The 23,288-nt window shown below is 35.3% G+C and overlaps 1 protein-coding gene across 1 annotated transcript in view; it reads left to right on the forward strand.

Moving 5' to 3' along the window:
• LOC129231738 (TBC1 domain family member 5-like) overlaps positions 1-23,288 on the forward strand; it is a 112,465-nt gene that overhangs the window by 15,512 nt on the left and 73,665 nt on the right. The window contains exons 3-5 of the mRNA XM_054866100.1: positions 6,626-6,734; positions 15,693-15,782; positions 17,883-17,957. Of these exons, the coding sequence (XP_054722075.1) occupies positions 6,626-6,734; positions 15,693-15,782; positions 17,883-17,957 (274 nt within the window). The remainder of the gene's footprint in view (positions 1-6,625; positions 6,735-15,692; positions 15,783-17,882; positions 17,958-23,288) is intronic.

The raw sequence follows: 23,288 nt of genomic DNA on the forward strand, positions 1-23,288 counted from the left end.
TTTGTTTGTTTACAAAGGCATGATGGGAAGGAAATCTATGCTTAAACCACCAAAGTGGAGGTTGCAAGCCGAGTTGTGAAGAAGGTGGGCTGTGACTGAGTTTATCACAATCCGAAATGGAAAATGTGGTTGGCTTTTAGCTTGGCATCTTGAGCCTTGATTTGAGTTTAACCACTTGCTGATATGGGGTGGAGAATACTGGTATGAGCTCCCAGGCTCCCTGGTATAGTGGTACCTCCATTACTGAAGCTCTGTGCACACCCCTGGAGGAGGGCAAGACAAACAACATGAGACCATATTAAAAATGTGGCAAGTGGTATCTCAAGGGATGTGTTCGCATGACAGCCGATGGCAAAGATAATTTTGAGTGCTCTGACAGCTGTTAAACAAAGAAATTTGTTGTCATTTTGAAGACTAAACATGATGAATGCATATATATTATAATTGATTGGACTACCCGGAGCAATTTTTTAACAGGACAATGCTGCATCATGCACAGCAAGAGTGTCAAGGAACTTCCTCTTCCACATTATCACTTTCTCTGTCCTATGCGATGCCATGATTTGTCACAAATCAAGCATATCTGGGAGCACTTGAGGTGGTAAATTGGACAGCCTATGAGTTTGATTGAATTAGTGACGTGTTTACAGTAATTGTGGTATGAGATGATGTAGGACATTGTACGAGACTGTTATACATAACTGCAAAACTGCATCTCCTCATACATTAAAGCTGGGGGTGGCTCAACAGGGTACTGAAATCTCCATTCATTTGAGATTTTTTGAGGAGTAAATGTTTTTTTTTTTTTTTTTTCATTTTGTAACTCACTTCCTTATATCAGTGTAATACTGTAGGTGTGCAAAATTTAGTTTCATTCTGACAATTTATTCTAAGTGCCTCAAATTTTTTTGTTATGGAGTGTATTTGCATATATAAGGTTGCCCAAATGAAAATTTGACACGTGCGATAATGTCAGAATTAATGATTTGATTACAGCACCACTGCACAAGTATATAAAGGGTGGTATAAGGTATGCATCTCAGATCACCTTGCGGTTCAGCGGTAGTCGCAGTAGAGGAAATTGTACGAAAGAAAAGTCATACTATCCATGGATGTGTCCTGATCGGAACAAAGCGTGGTAGTATAGTATCTGGTTGTAGAGGGTGAGTGTAATGCGGACACCTATCGGCAAATGGTAGCAGTGTAATAGTGACCACTGTTTAGGTTGTACGACTGTAAGCAAGTGGTGTAAACGTTTTAGAGAAGGGCAGCAAAGAACATCGGATCTGGCGAGACCGGGCCACGCAAACATTGGGATCACCAATTATTCCATTGCCTTCGTTGATGAAATGATCTGAGCTAATCAAAGGATTAAGACTCATGAAGTCAATCACAAACTCAACCTGAGTAAGAGAACGATTCACACTGTATTCTACAAACATCTGCGGTACAATACCTTAGCAAGTATCCTAAACAAGTCCTTTGGGAAGTTTTGGAGTACCCCATGTATAGTCCGGAATTGTAAGCCTGTGACTTCCACATCTTTGTGCCACTTAAGAGAGCATTACAAAGGAAACCTTTCCATTTGGATGATTGAAGTGAAGGAAGCCATGTAAGACTTCCTCAGGAATCAGCCCCGATTTTTCTACAGCAAAGGCATCGACCTGCTGCTGCAACGCTGGGACCTGTGTGTCAACACCCATGGCGGTTCCTTTTGATTTACATTAAAAGTGTTATTTTTATTCAACCTGTCCATTTTTCATTTGGGCAACCCTTATACTTTAGGGTCATTCCATACGAAATGAGCAAAAAAGTGGTGGCCGCATGGTAACAGATTTTTATGAAATTTAGTATACAGGTTCCTTTTATGTCTACATAAAAATACCTAAAATATTTTGGCTAAAAACTTTTTGTTTTAATAGTTACATGCGATTGAAAATTGGTCAAATTGAACAGCATTCTTATAAATGCTAAATGTTGCATTTTCGAAAGCTTGTATTTTATTAACTATTTAGTCAAAACATAAAAGTTATATATAGTTGTAATCTACGGAACAGGGAAATTCATCTAATATGAGTAAAATTTTCAAGATTATTATAGTTAACTTTTAACCGTGTTTTAAAAACTAAAATATTTCAGTTTTCTCATAATTAAGCATAATATTTTTTAATCTCAAGCTTTAAGGAATGTATTAGCTTTGCTGAAATTGAGACCCAATAACATGCTAAGTGTCATAAAAGAAATACCTTACTTTTGAAGTTGTATTCTAGCTCCTTTTGTCTTTAAAATCAGTTTTTAAACTTAGTGAAATTTTGTAAAATGGCAATTTTCCCCTTCACATAGGCCCAAAAATTTAAATGAGGGAAACTTTCTACAACTTTCAAATTTTGCAGGAATATAGAACAGTATTTCTACTATTTGCTTGAAGAAATTCAAAATTGGTTTTTTGATTCCAAGCTTTAAAAAAAAAACCTGAACATTAGCATTTTCTTTGTTTTATGTGAAATTTCCCTCTTCCCACCCTTAAAATTCGAATCCGTAAGGTCAGACATGAAACAGAAATGGATCTACGAGGGGAGATTGGGGAAGAAAAAATTCCGAGAAAAGGCCACCGAATCCTCTCATTCCATAACAACTCAAAACATCGTCTAGAACGGCATTTTCATGGCCTGAATTTCTAAAATTTTTCGATGAAGTGAGCCCCTGAGACCTTCAGCCCATTCCATCGAAGATAGTCCAAAATTTTGCGTGCTAGAGCTTCTGTTCCTAAACACGACCGAAAAGGATAACTTGAATTAAATCCCATATCTTTCCCTGCATTACCAAAGAAAGTCTAACATCGCATGTTTAAAACTCCAATATTAAAATACTTCCAGGGGAGGAAAGATCAGAAAATCTCTCCTCTCCCTGACATCACATTTTTTTGTCTTCTAAAATAGCGTTTTTGAACTTAAATATCAAACATTTCTGCCGGTGCTGAACCCCATACCTTCGTCTAACGCCATCAAAGATGACCTACAGTTGCAATTTTAAGGATTTAGAGCGACCCAGATCCCCTTTATCGAAACACAAAGATCGTTCGAAATTGTGTTTTGAGGACTTCAATAACAAAAACTCACTAAGGATGAGTTCTTGAATTTGATTATTTCTCATTAAACTACTGAAAATGGTCAACTTCCGTCCGTCCATGTTTAAAATTTTAATTTTTTAAAAAATTCTTTAGGGAAAATATTTGGGGAAGGCTCCAAACCTCCAAAGATTGCGGTTTTGGAGAACTTAAATTATGAAACCTTTCCTGGGAGAGTTCCAAACAACATCCCTTCCCATAACGTCGAAAGATGGCTGGCAATCGAGTTTTTATGACTTCAATTTCAAAAAAATTCAGAAGAAGAGCTCTTAAATTCATAATTCTCCTTCCCTATTCCCTAACATCATCGAAGATCGTCTAACAAAGCTAAGTTTTTGAAAGCTCTGTTTTGAAAAATTACGGGGGGAGCATACCTGAACCCCATCTCTTACCTAACGTCATGGCTCATAAAAATCCCGTTTTTAGACCTTAACATTAAAAACTTTGGGAAAGGTTTTAGAACATCTCATTTCTCTAAAATCATTGGGGAAAAAATGTCTAAAATTGTGTTCCTAGAGCTCCAATATCGAAACTTATGTGGGGGAGAGTTCTGAGGCCAATGCCTTCTTCTAGCGTCGTCAAATGCATCATTGACTCACAATTTCGTTTTTGGGACTTTAATTCCGAAAATATTCCGAGGGAGATCTCCCCCCCTTTTCACTGTTACCTAAATTGGTAAAAAGAGATGTCATCTTGATATTACTACTTTTCATTTATAAAAAAAAAAACAGTACCATTAAGGATTTAATTGATTATCAATTTTAGCTTCCGAGTCATCAAACGAATCTATGGTTGAACAGATTGAGAAAATTTAATGGATTCAGAATACTGCTGAAAATTTTTTGTTTCATTCTTGTCTCTCGAAACACTTAATTTTCATTTAAATCCTTTTAATCACATACGTATATTGTTTTATGGAAAAAAACGACATGTTTCATTTCTTAACTTCTCTTCTTTTTAATTTTACTTTTATTAGTTAACCCCTCCCCCATATAATGATTTATTATACCACTTCCCCAGTTACTGTAGGGATACACCCCTGACTTGAAAAGTCAGGTGCCTCCAAGCTGGTCTTTCCACCGCCCTCTTTGGGTGCCCAGCACGGGCCTGATAATAGTTTGATAGTTTTATCAATATGCCATAATATGTATTTTTGCCACTATTAGTAGAAAGAGAAAAGATCTGCTTTCCATTGAAAATTATATTCATTGTGCGGCAAATGTTTTTTAACTGGCAATTTTTATTCTGGATAGAAAAGCTATAACTAAAATAGACGAGTTTCTCTACCAAAGGAATTTTTTTGTTTCAAAGAACTTTGCATCAGGAGGGTTGAAATAAATGGGTGTATTTCGTCAAATATACTTATTCATGGATAAAAAAAGTTTCCTCAAACTCCTAGCAGAGTCTCAAATGCTATTGAGAATTAGACGAGATGGTCCTCTTTCTTAATCTTCAAACTCAGTATGTCCTTTTAATCATGCTGACATGATAAGTTTTCTGGAAACTTTACTGTTATTTTTTCCTATACCACGGGTAGAGAGGAAAATTCAACTTTCAGTTGCACAATTATATTTAATTATGCATACTGGACTATTATATACTTCACAATAATTAGGGAAACATTTCAGCAAGTACTTCATATACATACTTTTGAGAAAATGAAACACGAAAGAAATGGTTAAGTCTTGCTAAACTTACTATAAATAGCCGTAACTAATGGCATTTTACCTTAGTTCAAATTACTCAAGTAACAAAAATACGCTGATTCCAATGATTAAAATTTAGTATTATCTAAAAGACACTTCAATATGTTACGTAAAATAAAATGAGTAAATTAAGGGCATTCCCTCATGTTCAAACAAGCATCTGAAATAGAGGAAAAAATGAATTTTGGAATTTTTTTATTTTTTAAAGTAAGATTTCATTATCAAGGAATTCAAAAATAATTACTAAATTAGAGCAGACATTTAGTTATAGATAATATTTCAATCTGAATCCTTTTTGCTGTTATTTTTTCATTAAAAGCGCTATAAAAGTGATTTGAAATCTGAAGTAAATTGGCAAGTTTTCAATCTTTGGTTAATATCTCAGATTCAAAAAAAAAAGCTCTGAATAAATTGTACTTTCCTCTTTTCGAATAGAGATTTAATAGAATGTGGAAATATTTATTTTTTAAGTGTACGTTTATAACTTTTAGTCACAAACTGGCTGCCATGAACGCTGAAAATTTAGGCTTAACGTAAGCATCAACTTCTAATTTCAATAACAAAAACACAAACAGGTTTTAAGCTTCCATACTTTGCATTCTCTCATATGTATGCATGATTTACCAAAATACAAGTTTTCGCTGAAATCTGTGACATCTCAGCCACAGCTGATTTGCTCATTTCGCATGAAATGACCCATTAGGAATTTATATAAACAATATATATGTGTGCCACTTCAAGTACAGTATAAATTCTTACACTGCCATGAGGAAGTTAAATCACATTTGTGTTTGATTTTTGAGAACAACAAATCAAAACCAGTTGAAGGCAAAAGAAGCATGTGTTGCTGTAATCAAGCTTACACAAAACAAGTTTTATGTGAGGCAGATTTATTTATTTGGAACAACAAATAAATTTCAATTGCGCTCTGACACTTAACTTCCAGATAAAGTGCAGATTGTGAGTCTTGCTTACATTATGCACATTTACCGCCCTTCCCATTTCCTACAAATTCAGTATCTTTGATTCTTCCACCCAACGCCAACAATGCTGAGCTGCACTTTAATTTGACATTTCAACTCCTGTTTGTACTTATTGTTATTTCTAATTCTTCTTCCTTTCTTAGTTTTTCTTTTTAAATAGAGTGTACACCCTTCATTTTTCTCAACCAAACCTGATAATCTGAATCCTATGTCTGAAAAACTATTTTAAATCAACTAAAATATTAAAAAAAAATTTTTATATGATTTTGATTCAAGTTTTTTTTTTCTTATAACCTTTTGTCTTTGAATTGATTTTCTGTTTCAAATTGCAGTTATTTAGAGTCTAGTGAAATTTTATCATGATTTATCTTTTTAAATATATTGCTATTCAACCTATTTAATGCTGAGAAACTCTTAACCATTTTTGTTAGTTTAACTCCTGAAAAAAAAATAATAAAAAAAACTTTCGTTTGTAAAAATAGTTATAAAATCTGTTAAAGAATTTTAAAAAATATTTTTTCTTTTTTTGATGAAATACAAAGCAGCAGTATTTCCTTCTTTGTTATAATTTTTAAAGTTATTTGGTTTGTGAAACAATGAAGATGATTATTGGTTTTAAAGAGAATTTTTGTTGGTGGGGGGGGGGAGGGGGGACAATGTCTCCATCTGTTCCTCCTAGAATTGGATTTGTTGGATTTTCTACTTAAACCTACATAATAAGGCAAAGAAAATTTTAATTGGTGAAAGTATTTTTTTGGTTTCAGTATAATATTTTATTGGTAACTCAACTTTCTTTAAATTTTTTAAAGGCAAGAATGGTCATCTCTTTTTTCTGGTCGATATTACTTAGAGCAGTTAAAATCTACTGGAATCAAAGGCTCTCTGAGAAACTCTCATTTTCGTAGTATCTGCTGGAAGGTAATGTTTTCCTATTTTTTTCTGTGTAGAACTTTATTTTTAAAGCAGTAAACATTTTAAGCTATTGTTATTTAAAAAAAAGCACCTTTGTTGCATTATAAGTATTTTTATATTGGTTGTTTTTATAGCAGGGATGCCCATGAGAGGGGGGGGGGTTCTCTGTTATATTTAATTATGTATTGTACAAAATTTTTAGGGGAGGAAGTTATTTGAGATGGGTATTGATATCAGAGAGCAGTTTGGAGACTCTCGGTGTGTGTGCTTCAAAGCCTATGAGGGGTGCATGCCATGATTCTTCAGGGGATGGGCACCTTGAAATGAATAAACACAGTAAACTTTTGATAACTCAAAATCTCAAGGGACCGGCCAAAATCTTCAAGTAATTGGTAGTTGAAGTTATCGGAAGCTCTTTTCCCAACCATATCAATAATAAATTTTATATATTATTAGTGACATGTCCAGTAAGGGATCTGTCATCGTAATGGGGGATTTCAATTTTCCGGATATTGATTGGAATAATTTTTATCCTGATAATGGCAGAGAAGAGGACTAACAGCATTTGGTTCTGGATTAAATTTAATTATGAAAATAAAGATGAAAATTTTATGTTTGAGCCCTATTTCAGAAACACTGATTTTGTTGCACTTAGGCAGAGCTTGAAAGAGATTTTTTTTTCAGGATTGGAAAATAGTGACGTAGATCAGTAGTGAACAGAATTTAAGGAAAAACTAGCAAAAATGGTTGGGGATTATGTTCCAATGTGTATTATGTTTGTATTTTTTGCATGTGACCCCCAGAGAGAATCAGGTCTGTCCTCCTTTTGATGACAAGCTGAATATGTTCAATGTCATCGCCAGATAACCTCTCAGACGGGATGGTTTCTCTCACAACAACCATCTTAAACATACTCACTGCTTGAGCATAGATAGGAGTGTGGCTGACTTGTCTTTACTTGTTACGATACTGCAGTTTGTGCAGGGAAGGAGTTGAAACCTCTGTCTAAAGACATTTGGTTTCTCCTACCTTTTCAGCTGACCCAGTGGCTTTTGCCTCCCATACCAGCCTCTTCCTCTCCTGCCTGCACCAGCGCCTGAGGCATTTTTGGGCACAAATGAGTATTCCCTGCCTCCCTACTGCAGAGTTGGTGGGTTGTTGACATGTACCCTCACCTTCTCAGTTGGTGGGTTGCAGACTTGCACCCTCCAACAGCAAGCTTGCTAGTTCTCTCCTTAAAACCAGTAACCAGCTCCATAGGAAGTGGGAACAAGTCAACACCCGCACAACTACCCTGTACGAGTGCAAGACTAATTCCAATGAGGTTTCACTTGGTTCCTTGAGGGAACCATTTAGACGTCATACAACCCAGATGCCATCCATCCATCAGCACGGTGCCTCCCACCTTAGATTGGGGATCCATTTTAGTTGCCTTTTACGACACGCATGGACTACGTTAAGACTATTCTGCTCCAGTCACCACACGGAGATACAGACTTGTAAGTCTGACTTCAGTATATTTGTAAGATTTCAAAACTTTGATCAAAATTAAGATTATGAATTTCTTAGAGACTTATATTCTGTTGATTAATTTGCAGTATGAGTTCAGGAAACATAAATTGTGTGCTACTAATTTACTGCATTTCTATGACAAGGTTACCTCAGCTTTAGATAACAAAAAGTGTGTGAATGTTGTTTATATTGATTTTCAAAAAGCTGTTGATAAGGTACCGCATGTTGCTCTTCTCAGCAAACTAGCTGATATAGGAATAGGAGGAAAAACTTTACTTTGGGTTAGAAATTGACTGACTGAAAGGAAACAAAGAGAAGTTGTGAGGGGAAATCATTCTAAATGGAGTGATGTTTTAAGCAGGGCTCCTCCAGGGTTCAATTTTATGGTTTCTCTTGTTTATTATTTTTATGAATGACATCAATGAGAATATTTCTGGAAGCATGAGAAGACAAGTAGAACAGCTCCAAAAGGATTTAGGTCATATTACTAAATGGGGTATGGCAGTTAATGTAGGGAAAGGTCAAGTGCATTAGTCAAGCAGAAAATATTATTGATATGGGTATCTTAAATCAGGACTTTAGAAGGAAGTTTAGTCAACAGTTCAGCATTGCATGTAACAAAGCCTTCAATTTGCCTTGGGTTTATAAATAGATCTATTTCAAACAAATCTAAGCCGGTTCTTCTGCCTTTATATAGGAGTTTAGTAAGACCTCATTTTTGGAGCGTGCTGTTCAGTTTTGGTCGTCTTATCTGAGGAAAGATATTTCTGTATTGGAAAGGGTTCAAAGAAGGGTAACTAGACTAGGAAGGAGACTTTCAGATTTAGATTGATACCAGGCTTAATAGACTTAATATGTATAGCCTGGAACAAAGGAGAGTCAGAGGGCACATGATTCAATTGTTTAAATTTCTGAAAATAAAAGATGTTAATGGATTAAATCTTTCCACGGAAAGCAAGACGAGGAGTTATTGTTTTAAGCTATTCGAATCTCAGGCTAACCTGGAAATTAGGAAAAACTACTACTTTAGTAGGGTTATGGGCACTTGGAACAGCTTACCAGAAGAGGTGGTAATAAACAAGGGGGTGGATAACTTTAAGAGGGCCATTAATCTTCATTGGGGACTAATAATTTGACTCGGACCAACCTAGTTGAGCCCAGAGCCTGTTGCTGGATGTCACATTTGTATTTGTTGTATTGTATTTGTATAAATGGATAATTAATTGTTTTCCTGATACAGTGTCAAACAAAATTATAAGGACAAAAGAAATATCCCCAAAATCTTGACTGCATTTGGTTGGAAAGTTATGCAAATTTCATGACTGGAAACTAATGGTAAAAGAAACATTTTTAAGGACTTTTATTGAAAATACTTAGGAATGTCGTATTCCTAGAATGAAGTTTGAATTTAGACCTGCCTGTAATAGGGACAAAATTACAAGGACAATTATATTTGTGCATTCTAAAAAGCAAATTTTGCTTCTTTTTTTTTACTGCTCACTGATGTACTATAACTACATAACTATATAAATGCTTAGTAAGCGGTTGGGGACATCACCTTCCATTTTTGAAGTCATGACGTTAGGTACTAAACTTAAAAATTTGAGAAAAGGAAAGTGGTTGATTGCAAAACTTCATGACTTAGTATTTTCGGGATTAAGCGCCGCACCCAGTATAAGCGCCGCATCGAAAATTATCGTCGCCGGAAAAAAAAAATTAATGTACGCGCCGCACCCATTATAAGCGCCGCGCCCGCTATAAGCGCCGCATCCAACTTAACGCAACTTAAAAGCGCAATTTAGACGTTCAGAAACTTGCAATAAAATGAAAATAAAATTTAAAAGAATATAATTAACATAACTATATTATTATTACTATAATTAAAATTTTCGTACTTTGGGAGGAGACATTGGTTGGTTATCCAGAGCGCGGGACGCGGACCCTTCTCCTCATGGCGCTCCACGTTTTTTTAAGTGGTCGGCGCCACTATAAGCACGCTTTTTTCAGTGGGTCGCATCCACTATGGATCGGCGATTCAAAATCCTTCGAAATCGCTGTCCTCGCTGTCGGACGCAAATAGTCCTAGAAAGTCTGCATCGAGCTCCGGGCTGTTTTCCTCGTCATCGGAGCCATCGTCCTCCGCAGCAACATCCGGGACTCGGGGAATGATCTCCGCCTCGGTGAAGCCGGAAATTATGGTGCTCGGCTTTACCGCATTCCAAGCTGCAGCTACCCACTTCGCCACTTCCGCGAACGACGCTTTCTTCAGGTTGCCGCCTTTCGTGTATTCGTGCAGTCCGTTCACCATCCAGGACTCCCATTGTTGACGCATGTGGCTCTTAAAACTGTGATTGGGGGCCAAATCCAAGGGCTGCAACTTTTTTGTAAGCCCACCTGGTATGATGGCCAGGGACGCCAAACATTGCCGCGCCGCTTCCTTCACAGGGTCGGTCTTGTGCGCCGCCATGGAGTCCATAATCAACATTCCACTTGGTTGGAAAAAAGCGCCTTTCCTTTTTCTCCAAACTTCGTTAAACCAGTCTGACATCAGGGCCTCATTCATCCACCCCTTCTCGTTGCAGCGGATGACAACGGTGGACGGGAAAGACTCCTTCGGGACCGTTTTCCGCTTAAAAATCAGCATAGGCTTCAGCTTCTCTCCGCTAGCCGTGCAAGCCAAAACACACGTGAATGATGTTTTTTCATGCCCCGTGGTTGTAATGGCGACGCTCTTCTCACCGGTAGATGTGACAGTCCTGTTGGGAGGGCAGTCGAAAGTCAAAGGGACTTCGTCCATGTTGATAAGCTGATGAGGCTGAAAGTTGTTTTCTTTCTTCAGCTTCTCGACGTAGTCTAAAAACTTTTTTTTCTGCTCCATCCAATCAGCTGGAAGACTCTGCCCCACAGTTGTTCGCTGCCTGACGGACAAATGATTCCGCTTCATGAATCTGAAGCACCAATTCGCGTTGCCTTTGAAGTTGGAAATATTCAAATTAGCAGCGATGCACCTGGCTTCTATTCGAATCCGGACAGTCGAAACGGAAATTCCTTTAGCTCTCTGCTCCACTACCCACTTCTTCAGGTCCCGTTCTAAATCCGGCCAGTGAGCTGATCTTCCTCGTCGGGCACGTTTTGTCTTCGGCATCGCTTCGATCGTTGATTTTTCGGACCTCCAACGCCGAACACATCTTTCATCAATTCCGAATTCCCGGGCAGCAGGACGATTTCCGATCGCTTCAGCCTTAGCGATAACTTCCAACTTGAAAGCTGCAGTGTAACTCTTAAGTCGTTTAGTAGGAGCCATTTCAGATGAAACTCGATGTAAAAACTTTAAGAAAGAAAAGAACGCACGAACGACAGCAAAAGCGACGATGTGAGTGAATAAAATTGGGGATGGGAGACGGAGAAACAAGTTTTCAATTAGTAGGTCACTTGACCACCCCGAGCAACCCACTTTGTTGAAAGGGGTGATTCCCCTTTAGAAAACTGGAAGTTCCACCCCCCTCCCCTGCTAGTCTTGCTAACAAGCTCCTTTCCTTGACCCTCCGTCCCCCTTCGCTTCGATGAGGCTTCCTCGCCGCTCACGTCATTCAGCGCTCACGTGGTTTAGCGTTTCTCTCTATGGTGCAACACCAGCAATCGCTGACTCACCTCCCCTCATGGCTACCCCTCTTTGCTTTGCTTGTCGCTCATTTCGCAAAACGAAAGGGAAAAGTGTGGCGCCATCTATTGGTAAAATGTTCAACTTTTTTGCAAACTCGGATTTTTTTTAAAACTTGATCGGGAAAAAAAAAAAAAAACACTATACCCGCCGCTCCCATTATATGCGCCGCATCCACATTTTTGAAACTTTTTTTCTTGTATGCGCCGCGGCGCTTAATCCCGAAAATACGGTACTGCAGGACAAATAACAACAAATCTGACTAGACAGAGATTAGAGTAAGAAATAAACGAGCTAATGTGTGCATCACATGACTTCTTTTTACTCCAATTTAATGTCATTTTCTCATTATTGGCAGTTTTAATATGATTATTTGTTTATTCTCTAAATATCACCAACAGTGGCCAAATTGAAACCAGATTAAAAAAAAAAAAATCGCCAAATTTGTCGTCAAGTTGGCGACAACTTGGCGACCAAAAGACTGCCGATATATCGTGAAGTGTCTGCCAAATTATAACACCACTTGAGTATACATCGAAATTAACAATGATTTCCCCCCAAAAAGGGCCAAAAGACCCCCTTTGGAGCATCCAAATGCAACCAAAAAGGATGGTGCACAACTAGACCCCACTAGGAGTCTACGTACCAAATTTCAAATTTCTAGGTCATTCCGTTCTTGAGTTATGCAACATACATACACACATACGCACATATGCACATACATACGTACATACAGACGGATGAGAAAACTCGTTGTAATTAACTCGGGGATCGTCAAAATGGATATTTCGGGTGTCTGTACGTTCCTAGGCACATGTCCACGTGTGGTCGGGTTGAAAAAAAAACTCAACATTCATTTGGGGGTGAGCAAAATGGAAATTAAGGCCGATTTTTGGGTGAAATTTTTTTCGCAAATACAATACTTTTTTTTTGTAAAAGGAAGTAACAATGTCAAAAAAGCTCAAATTCGCAGATAACTGCAGACATGTGTTTCGGCGTTACAGGGAATGCCTTTTTCAATGCAAAAAGTAATGAGCTTATGGATGAAATGACATCCGACAAAAGCCAAGAGCTGATAAGCATACAGCTTATAAGATAAAAATAGTGGATTAGCCAAACACCAACTCATGCTTATCTGCTCTTGGCCTTTGTCGAATGTCTTTTCATTCATAAGCTCAGTACTTTTTGCATTGAAAAAGGGTTCCCTGTAACACCGAAACATGTGTCTGCAGTTATCTGCGAATTTGTGCTTTTTTGACGTTGTTTATTTTTTACTCTACTTTTCAGCACAAAGGTATTTATTTATCTTAGACAGAGATTGGTCATTTAGAGTTTTCTGAAAAATCTCGTCAAATAAGGCCTACAAAGACAAATAGGTAGAAAATCTTCTGTTTTTTTATGTGTGAGATGCATGATAATAAGACGAGCTTGCTCCAAAAGACAAACATCATGAGATATTAGATGGGTATTGAAGTTAAAGAACTGGATTCAACATGATTTTTGAAAAGAGAAAATGTTTCATAGGGTGAAACTAATGTCATGACTAAATCTTAAAAAGTTGCATAGGAGACCAAGGTTTGAGTGAGCCAAAAAATGCATTATTATTGATAAAAAGTGTGATAATGTAATCTTTTCTGTTGAGAAAAAGTTTAATTAGAATGGAATAGATGGTTTTTGCTTCTTCTGGTTCGATTGCTGTGAAAGATAAAAAATCTCAAAGCGCACATTTGGAGATGGCTCAGTAATGGTATGAGGAAGTTTTGCAACAGATCTAAACTATACCAATATTTTTTGTGCAGGGCAGAAAGAATTCTGAGAGTAATGTTGATGTACTGAGCAATAATTTTTTAAACAAGAAACACCGTTAATTATGTGTTTAAACAATTTGCTCGAGCAGGATAATGTGTAATTACATGTTTCTCAAACCTCAATTTGATTTCTTTGTGTTGATTTCGAATCTTCCTAAACTTGATATAACATTGCATTTTAAACTTTCTGGTGTTAAAATGAATGTAAAAATAAACAATGTACCAATACAATCAAAATCAGTTTATTATGAACTAAGTAAGTGTGTTGTGAGAAATTACTTATAGTAATACATTACAAAAAGTTTTTATACTAAAATCTTTTTAACTATAAAATGGAAGATAGTAGGGAATGAAGAGATGTGTACACTTTGGTATATAACATTTAGACTGCTTGAAATTTTGTATTAAAAAAAAAAAAAAAAAAAAAAAACCACATATTCAATTGTAAAATATTTTAGATTACTTTTTTCCTCTATTTCCCACAAAATTTTATTTTAAATGTGCAAAAATGCTTTTGAAGGTGCTTCATATCTCTGCATCAGTGCTTGTGGTTACAACTTCATGCATCTTGTAAATATTTTAAGTATTTTGAAATTTTGAAGTTATTTTAACCAGAGCCAAAAATGGAGCTTAAGCCAATTTGATCCTTTTTAACAAAAAGGGATTAATTGGCTTATTTATTTCTAATAAATATTTCATGGAAATTATTATTTCCAAAAAATATTAGTTGCAATTATTTGTAAATTTATCTTGTGTCAAAAAAGTATGATTTCATTCTATATAATCTCTCTCTCTCTCTCTCTCTCTCTCTATATATATATATATATATATATATAGGAATAATTATTTCTGTTTTCTAAAAAATAAAATTAAGTTGTTAGATCACTGGACTTCAATGTGTATATTGCATAGAACATAGATCTTCCTTTCTCTCATTGTAAATACTGTCCATTTTAGTCGTTGTTGGAGTAAAACATATAAGTATGGTTTTCTAATTTTTGTCAGATGTGTAAATATTGGAAAAAAAAAAACAGTTGACTTGGCATACATAACAAAGTACAGTACTGTTAGTGCATTATTGTAAGAAAAGTAGATTGATTTATCCTTATTCAAAGTGAATATAATGTAAGATGCTATTGCAACACTTTGTATGTTTAGTTTTTTGTGGTAATTTCTTATTTTTGGACTCTTAGGAATTTTTTCGATAAAATCTGTAAGCACCCTGAAAATGAAACCAAAACTTTTGTAAAAACTTTGACTTAAAGGGATTCAAGATATAGAGACAACTTTGTTTTGAAAACACTAAATTATTTTGGGACCAAATGAAAACTTTAAAGTAAAGGAATATTCAAGTTATGAGGCTTCGACGTATCAAGAGTTGACTGTACCTAGGAGCAACAAAGTAACACATATTAAGAGTAACACATATCACACATAAATTAGTAAAGATCGTTCTGATTGCAGACACATGCTTTGGGGTTCCAAGGAACCTCTTTTTCAATGCATCGAAGTGTGAGCTCACAAGTTTTACTATCCATATTTCATTACATGTGAACTGAAAGAGTTTAGAATTTTGAAGCAGCAAAGTTGTTTTAAATGCTTCTGGCTGTAATCAGTAACCCAGCTTGATAATATGTGAATCTTTGCTGTTTTGCTTGTTTTTCTACAGGAACATTCCGTTAATATTGTGAAGAAAATGTTTACTGTTATAATTTTTATCAGAAGCGCATTTTATTGACATAAATATGTTTTTGTTTTCTGATACTCTTTTCAAGATATTGCTTACAAGTTTGATTTTTGATCAAGTCTGTAAAATTACTTGTCTAACATTATGTGGCAAAGGAGTAAGGACTACTTTTTCAATTCTGTTTTCTCACCTCATATTACACACTACACATTGTATTTGCCTTGGAATCAATCTCTTTTACTTCTGTTTTAGATGCTTCATTTATGTAAATCAATTTTTTACCCTTAAACGTTTAGGTATTTTTGGAATGTCTACCTGATGATAGAAACTTGTGGAGGGATGTCACGGAGTCCCAAAGACAGCGTTATGATGAAATGTTAGATAAAGTGAGTAGTTGCAGTATTAAAGTACTTTTAACTTGAGTTTGAATGGGATATTTATTCACATAATTAAGCATTATAATCTTGCCCCAGCACTTATACTACTAATGTCTGGAATAAGTACATCTATAATATCATTTTTGCTTCTTAGTAGTTGCTCTGTTTTCATTATTTTATCATGGTTCATATGATTATATACACATAAATATTAAATTTTCACGCCATTTCCATGGTCTGACTTTTTTTAATTTGCTATTTATAAAAGTAAGGCTATTTTGAATTTCTCGCAATTGTGCATAAATTGTTTTAACTGCAATATGCCGATGTATAAGTGCTTCCAAAGTGGATGTGCTTGGTGTACTCAAGCATTCAGCATTTCATAAAAACTTTCTGGAAGTTCATATCACCCCCAAAATGTCAGCCCAACTCTAATTTGATGCAACATTTTTAAAAATTAAAAATAAAATCTTTTATAATTAATTTATATACTTTTCATAATGTAAAGAACATGTAGAGATAGTCGAGGAATATTCATTTTGAAATGTTTTGCTTGAAAATTGCTTTAAAATGTTTACAAGTAGCACTAGATGAAAATAATTAATGCACAATAAAAGCATTAATTTACCTTTAATAATCATGCCAATGTAGGTAAATGTATGGGGTAATTTAGACCTGAAATCCCATCTGAGGATTTAATGCATATTTTAGAACCCAACTTTACACTTAAGCCGTATAATCATTATATGTTTTGAGAACTGATATAGTGAGGCTTGTCTGTGAAAAAGTTCAATTGAAGCTAGCCAGCACTTTTTGGTTGGTGCCCATCTAAATACGGAAAGCAAAAAGCAGCATTTTCAACATATTTTACTTTTTTACTATGGGAAAGGTAAAAATGCTGTTTTAGTCAGGAAGAAATTTACCAATGTGTATGGAGAAGATGTGTTAACAGTATGCCAGTGCCAAAAATGGTTTGCAAAAATTTTGATACAGCAATTTTTATGCCAAAGATGCACCATGTTCTGGAAGGCCGGTTGAAGCTGATGAAGACACGACAAAGGCATTAGTTGATGCAAACCTCTGAATAACAACACGTGAGATCAGTGAGAGGCAGGGGTGCCCATAGGGTGAGAGGGGAGGGGGGATTATGGTGCAAGTTACGCCATCAAAATTTTTTGGGCTCTAAGCATTTCTAAAGCCAATATCCATCAAAAATAAGATTATAAAGGAATCTTTTTTTTTTTTGAGCTTTTACCGGATAACACAACATTTAGTTTGGAAGTCTACTATCATCATTTGGACAAATGGAATGATACACTTCAACAGAAATGGCCAGAATTAATCAACTGAAAAGTGTAGTGTTTTCCATCAAGATAATGCGAGAGCTCGTCGCATTTAGTCACTCGCGAAAAGCTTTTACACTTTGAATGGGATACACTGCCACACCCACCACATTTGTCAGGTTCATTTGCATTATTCTTTATTCTGGTCACTGCAAAATTTTTTGGACGGTAAAACATTTACTTCAAATGAAGAGGTCAAAACCCACTAAACTCAGCATTTTGCCAGCAAAATCCAAAAATTTTATGAGTATGGAATCATGCTATTACTAGAAATAGGGCAAAAGGAATTGAGCCAGAATGACTAATTTATAATTTAATAAATATTTATTCATTATACAAAAATTGTCTTTCCTTTTCCCAAAAGAAAAACTTTCTGAACAATGCAATAGTTTAGTAGATACTCTTCTAGCATTAGTTGCCACTTTAGCCAGGACTTAATTTTCATGAAAATATTGCTATATGAGACCTAACTGCCCCACTATATATCTGAGTATTTATAAAAATGGAATAATGGTACTTCCACCATCAATTTTTGTGAATAGAAGAAAAGAACTGTAGAGTATGTATGATTTTCTTATTCGTTGGTGATATGAAATATTTGATGGAAATTAAATTTTTTGTAAAACAAATTTTTTTCTTCTAACTATTTTGCTGCATTTTATACTTTTTCTTCTGTTTATTTATTGAAAATGTTTAGAAGAAAATCTGTTATCTAAGCTTTTGCTGAAATGGGCTGTATTTAATATAATATTTGTTTTTGCACTAGTTTCACACAAATCCATGGACCACAGAGGAATACTTGGATGTGAATGTGAATAATCCATTATCACAGTCCTGCCAGGTTATACTTTTCTGAAAATTTTGCTTGTATAATTATTTAGTGTAACATTTTGAGATTTTCTTTGTTCATGTGTTTGAAAAGATTTATTACAGTTGAATGTTTTGTAGTCATTAAAAGTAACATAAAATAAATTGTAAAATTCCGCCTGTTGTGGGCCTGCCTCTAGGAGACTCCATAGGAACAACAGCCTTGAAATTTGTTACAAAATTACTTTCAGTTCCAGGGGTTTGCACCTGGGGTTTATTTTTCAAACTACCAATTAGTTTTTTTTGTAAGTACATTTTTGGCCTAAAATTTCACATAAATTGCCTATTGAAGGAAGGAAAAATTTCCCACACTCCTTGACATTCTATCTCATTTGAAAGTTGTTTTCTACATCAGATTATGCTTGTTCTAATTTTTTCAATTAGGGTCATTCCATGCGAAATAAGCAAATCAGATGTGGCCGACATTTCACAGATTTCAATGACAATTTTTATTTAGGTAAATCATGCATGTCTATGAGGGAATGCAAAGTATGAAAGTTTAAAAAATGTTTGTTGCTTTGTTGTTGAAATTAGAAGTTGATGCTTACGCTAAGCCTAAATTTTCAGAGTTCATGGCAGCCAGTTTGTGACTATATCGCTCCATAAGTTATAAACATAAACTTAAAAAATAAATATTTTCACATTCTATAAACAAATCTCTATTAGGAAAGAGAAAAGTCAAATTTATTGGGAGCTTTTTTGAATCTGGGATATTAACAAAGATTAAAAACTTGCTAATTTACTTCAGATTTCAAATCACTCTTCTAGCTCTTTTATGAAAGCATAACAACAAAAATGATTCAGATTGAAAAAATATCAATAACTAACTAACTGCTCTAATTTAGTATTTTTTTTTTTGAATTCCTTGATGATGAAATCGTACTTTAAAAAATTCTGAAACTTTCAGTTTTCCGTCTATTTCAGGTGTTTGTTTGAACATGAGGGAATGCCCTTAATTTACTCAATTTTTTTTTATCTAACATATTGAAGTGTCTTTTATATAATACTAAATTTTAATCATTGGAATCAGCGTATTTTTGTTACTAGAGTAACTTGAACTAAGGTGAAATTTTATTAGTTACTGCTATTTATTGTAAGTTTAGCAAGACTTAACCATTTCTTTCGTGTTTCATTTTCTCAAAAGTATGTATATGAAGTACTTGCTGAAATGTTTCCTTAATTATTGTGAAGTAGATAATATTTCAAAATGCATAATTAAGTACTGTAATTGTGCCACCAAAAGTGGAATTTTCCTCTCCACCTGTGCTATAGGAAAAAATCCTCTAAAGTTTCTTGAAAACTTATCTTGTCAGCATGACTAAAAGAACATACTGAGTTTAAAGATTAAGACAGAGGAACATCTCGTCTAATTCCCAATAGCATTTGAGATTGGGCTTTGAGTTTGAGGAAATTTGTTTTATCCATGAATAAGTATATTTGACGAAATACACCCATTTATTTTAACCGTCCTGCTTCGACGTTTTTTAAAACAAAAGGATTCCTTTGGTAGCAAAACTCGTCTAGTTTAGTTATAGCTTTTCTTTCCAGAATAAAAATTGCCAGTTAAACAACATCTGTCTCGATGAATCAAATTTTCAATGGAATGCAGATGGCTTTTCTTTCTACTATCAATGGCAAAAGTGCATATTATGGCATTCATGAAACTATCAAACTATTATTAGTCAGAATAACTTTGCATACGACATACAATAATCCAGTTATAACTGCGAGATATTTTCTTCATCTGTCTGCTACAAGTACATGTGTTAGGTTGTTTTTTGTGTCATCAGTAAAAATTATCACTCTTAAAAGTTAGGTTCAATAATAATTCAATGAAGTACCCATAGATATTTTGGCGATATGAAATTATCATTGTTTCATCTCAATGAACAATTGAACACCTAAATTCCTTGTCTCACATTTATCTCAGTCATCAGTGAAAGGAGCATACATTTGAAGAAAAAGAGTTTAGAAATCAGGCCTAAATTCAATGTCAATAACTTAATTTTTTTGTTACACATATGAGGTTATGAGAAGCAAAGAGATGCAAGTGGCAAAATTAAAAATTTGGAGATAACCAGTACAAGTGGTTGGTCAACCCCTCCTCTTTCTTGAGGCAAGAGATAGTGCTAGTAACTCTAGTAGGTGCTGCTGTACTTGCCTGTCTACTAACAGCAAAATGTAAATTTTGCGTGCATGTGTTTAGAATAATGCAAATTCGCAAAACACAGCCTCAGCTCCTCTTTACGCATAGGTTAAAGCTTGCAGGTGGAGGGAGGCAGGGCCGTCACCAAGAGGGGGATTTTCTGAAGAAGGGGAATTTCTGAAATGGGACTGCCTGCCGATATATTTTTAGTGGTGTAATAAAAAATAAATGAATAAATTTAAAAAAAAACAGGGAAACCTTAGCGGTCGTAAAAAGTTAAAATGCTTTTGGTCTCTTTGACGCTTTTATTTATAAATGACAATTCACAATTGCTATTAAGTGCAACTTACAACAAGGGCAGGCATGAGGTCATGTCAGCTTAGTTGGAGAATAGGGGCTCGACTTGGAATTGAACTCGTGCAGAGGGTAAAAATGCTCCACTCCGTGACCAGTTTTTAAGCTCCTCCGAGAAAAAAAAAACTTACGGAAATTTGATTTGACAAAAACGCCGACATTTAAGAACAAATGACATTCATTCATCGCCAATGTTGAAGTGGCTTGACGAGTGGTTGCCATTTCCTCCCATTTCCTCTGACTACTAATTTGAAGAAAAAAAATATGGTTGCGGGTGTCGGGGAATGAGACATGACCTCTCTGGAGATTCTCAAGCCTGTTGTATCTGAAGATTTGAAGAGTTCCAGATGTTCAATCTTTCTCTTTTCTTTTACTAATGTACTGTAGTTGACTTCATTCGCTATTGTTGAAAAACCACAACTGATACATCTACTAATCAGAATAAATTCGTGTATTTCCCCCTTTTACTGATCATATCCTTTTTAGTTTAATGATAAAAATGTATATTGAGAGAGGAAACATTATTATTTATTTTGACTTTTGCTGATTTATTTCATTGAGGTTGTAAAAACAAAATAACATTTTTGGTTTGCTACAGGAGTAGTGCTAGGGGAGTATTCTTTTTTTTTTCTTAAATTTAAAGAAATGGTTTGCATGAAGAAATAAATTTAAAAATAGTTAATGTTTTGTTTGCTTAATTTTGCCCCTTTGAGAGGAACACCAAGTGTCCCAGCATCTACTTTAGATGCTTTTACCTTTCCTGGTTAACAACTTTTGTCTAAAAATGTTATAATAAATCAATATCTAAGTAATAGAAGAAAAATGCTTTTGATTAAAAAGTGTTTTAAATAAGCTAAGTAATCAACAAAATAGTATAATAATTTAGTATATATAATACAAGTACGTATGAAAATTATATGTAACTTACAACTTGGGGTAGTGAATCTTAATTTCGACACCTTTTTGCAGTTCATATTTTTTGAAGACTCCGTAATAGTAAATTCGTTGCTCAAGGTATTTTGAGAACATTTTTCTAACTTCAATCACCGTGTTTAACGCAATTAATATTTATCAATTTTTTATCTTCTGCCATGTTTATATTTCGTTGTGTTTTTTAATTTTCTTATCAACTGTCTGTTGGTAATGGCAATGATAGAAGAAACTAGATAGAATAGTGGATATGCTTTGATGGATTATGAATGTTTTTTCCTGTTTGCCTCAAAATACTGTTTTTAATTTTGACGTCAATAATTGCTCTCAATTAATTTATTTTTAATGTATTCAAAATTTTCTCATCAAAGATATATGCGAAAGCTGATCACTATTGTTACAAATTCTGTAAATAGTAATTATTGTAGGAACGTAACCTGTAAATAGTTTCCCGTAATGAATATACAACCCCTTTTTCATTCGGCTAAATTATACGACCCCTATTTTCTTTCTTTTCATTGATAACGGTCTACTACTTTACAGAAGCGTGTGGAATATTTGAGAAATTTCTTTTCGGTGTATTTAAGCCGTTAGCGATGGATAAACAGTGAGTTTCGTTTGAGGATTTCGAACGGAGAGCATTTTTGCTCTGTTTATTGCGAGGCATTTCGCTGTGTTGTTTTCGTATTTGGAAGTAAATACGTGTGTAAACGTTGAGTTTACGGTGTTGTGTGATAATTGCTTAATTGCTGATGAATAATTTAGCAGTTGTTGAAGATCTTTCCTGTACATAGTGTAAATAAATTTCCTGTGTTTTTATCAAGAACTGTGTCTTCATTTCAAGAAAGTGGAAGTCGCACCGAATCCGTTACAATTTGGCGCCCAACGTGGGGCTACTTCAGGACTTTCTTGCAGTAAGTGTGACTTTGGACATTTTTTCATAAAGACTTTTTAAATTTGGACTTTATTTTTATGGTGATTACTCGCGCAATGGATGAACAATTAAAACAACTGCTTGATGCAATCAACTCTGTGAAGAGTGAATTGGCGGCTAATCAAGACCAATTAAAAAGTGATTTGACTGCAAGTTTTACTGCAAATCAAGAACAATTAAAAAATGATATGGCGGCTAATCAAGAACAATTAAAAAGTGATCTGACTGCAAGTATGTTGGCAAATCAAGACCAGTTAAAAAGCGATTTAACGGTGCTGAAAAAGGACTTAACGTCTAACCAAGAAGAAATTAAAAACGACCTTATTTCGGTAAAGACTGTGATGGAAAATAAATTTAATGACATAGAGCATCGAGTTGATGCAATTGAAGAAAAATTTGATACCGTTGAAAGCCGATTCAATGCTGTAGAAAATAAATTTGAAGATGAAGATAGAAGATTTCATCTACTTAAAGAAGAGATCTTTAAGGACGTGGAAAGGAGATTGGCGACCGCGGAAAGCAGCTCTGTACAGTTTGGCGCTCCCACATCGGTTGCTCGACCGTCCATTAAACTTGCCACATTTGATGGGAAAACTTCGTGGCAGGTTTACAAAACTCAATTCATGATAGTGGCGGAAGCGAACGGATGGGACTCTGCTACCAAGGCCTGTCATCTTGCAGCATCCCTGAGAAGTGACGCAGCGGACATTCTCCAGACCCTTCCGGACAGCCAGCGCCTGGATTTCGCCGCCCTCACATCTGCGTTGGAGCTTCGCTTCGGTGAGAAGTGCCAGAAAGATTTCAGCCGACTCCAGTTGAAATCCCGTTTCCAGAAAACCGGGGAAACCCTGCAAGAGCTAGCGGCGGACGTCGAGAGATTGTCTCATCTTGCTTTTTGTGACTGTCCTGCGGATGTTCGAGACAACCTGGCACTCAACTAC

Source organism: Uloborus diversus, chromosome 10 (genome assembly GCF_026930045.1).
Source record: "Uloborus diversus isolate 005 chromosome 10, Udiv.v.3.1, whole genome shotgun sequence".
NCBI lineage: Eukaryota > Metazoa > Arthropoda > Arachnida > Araneae > Uloboridae > Uloborus > Uloborus diversus.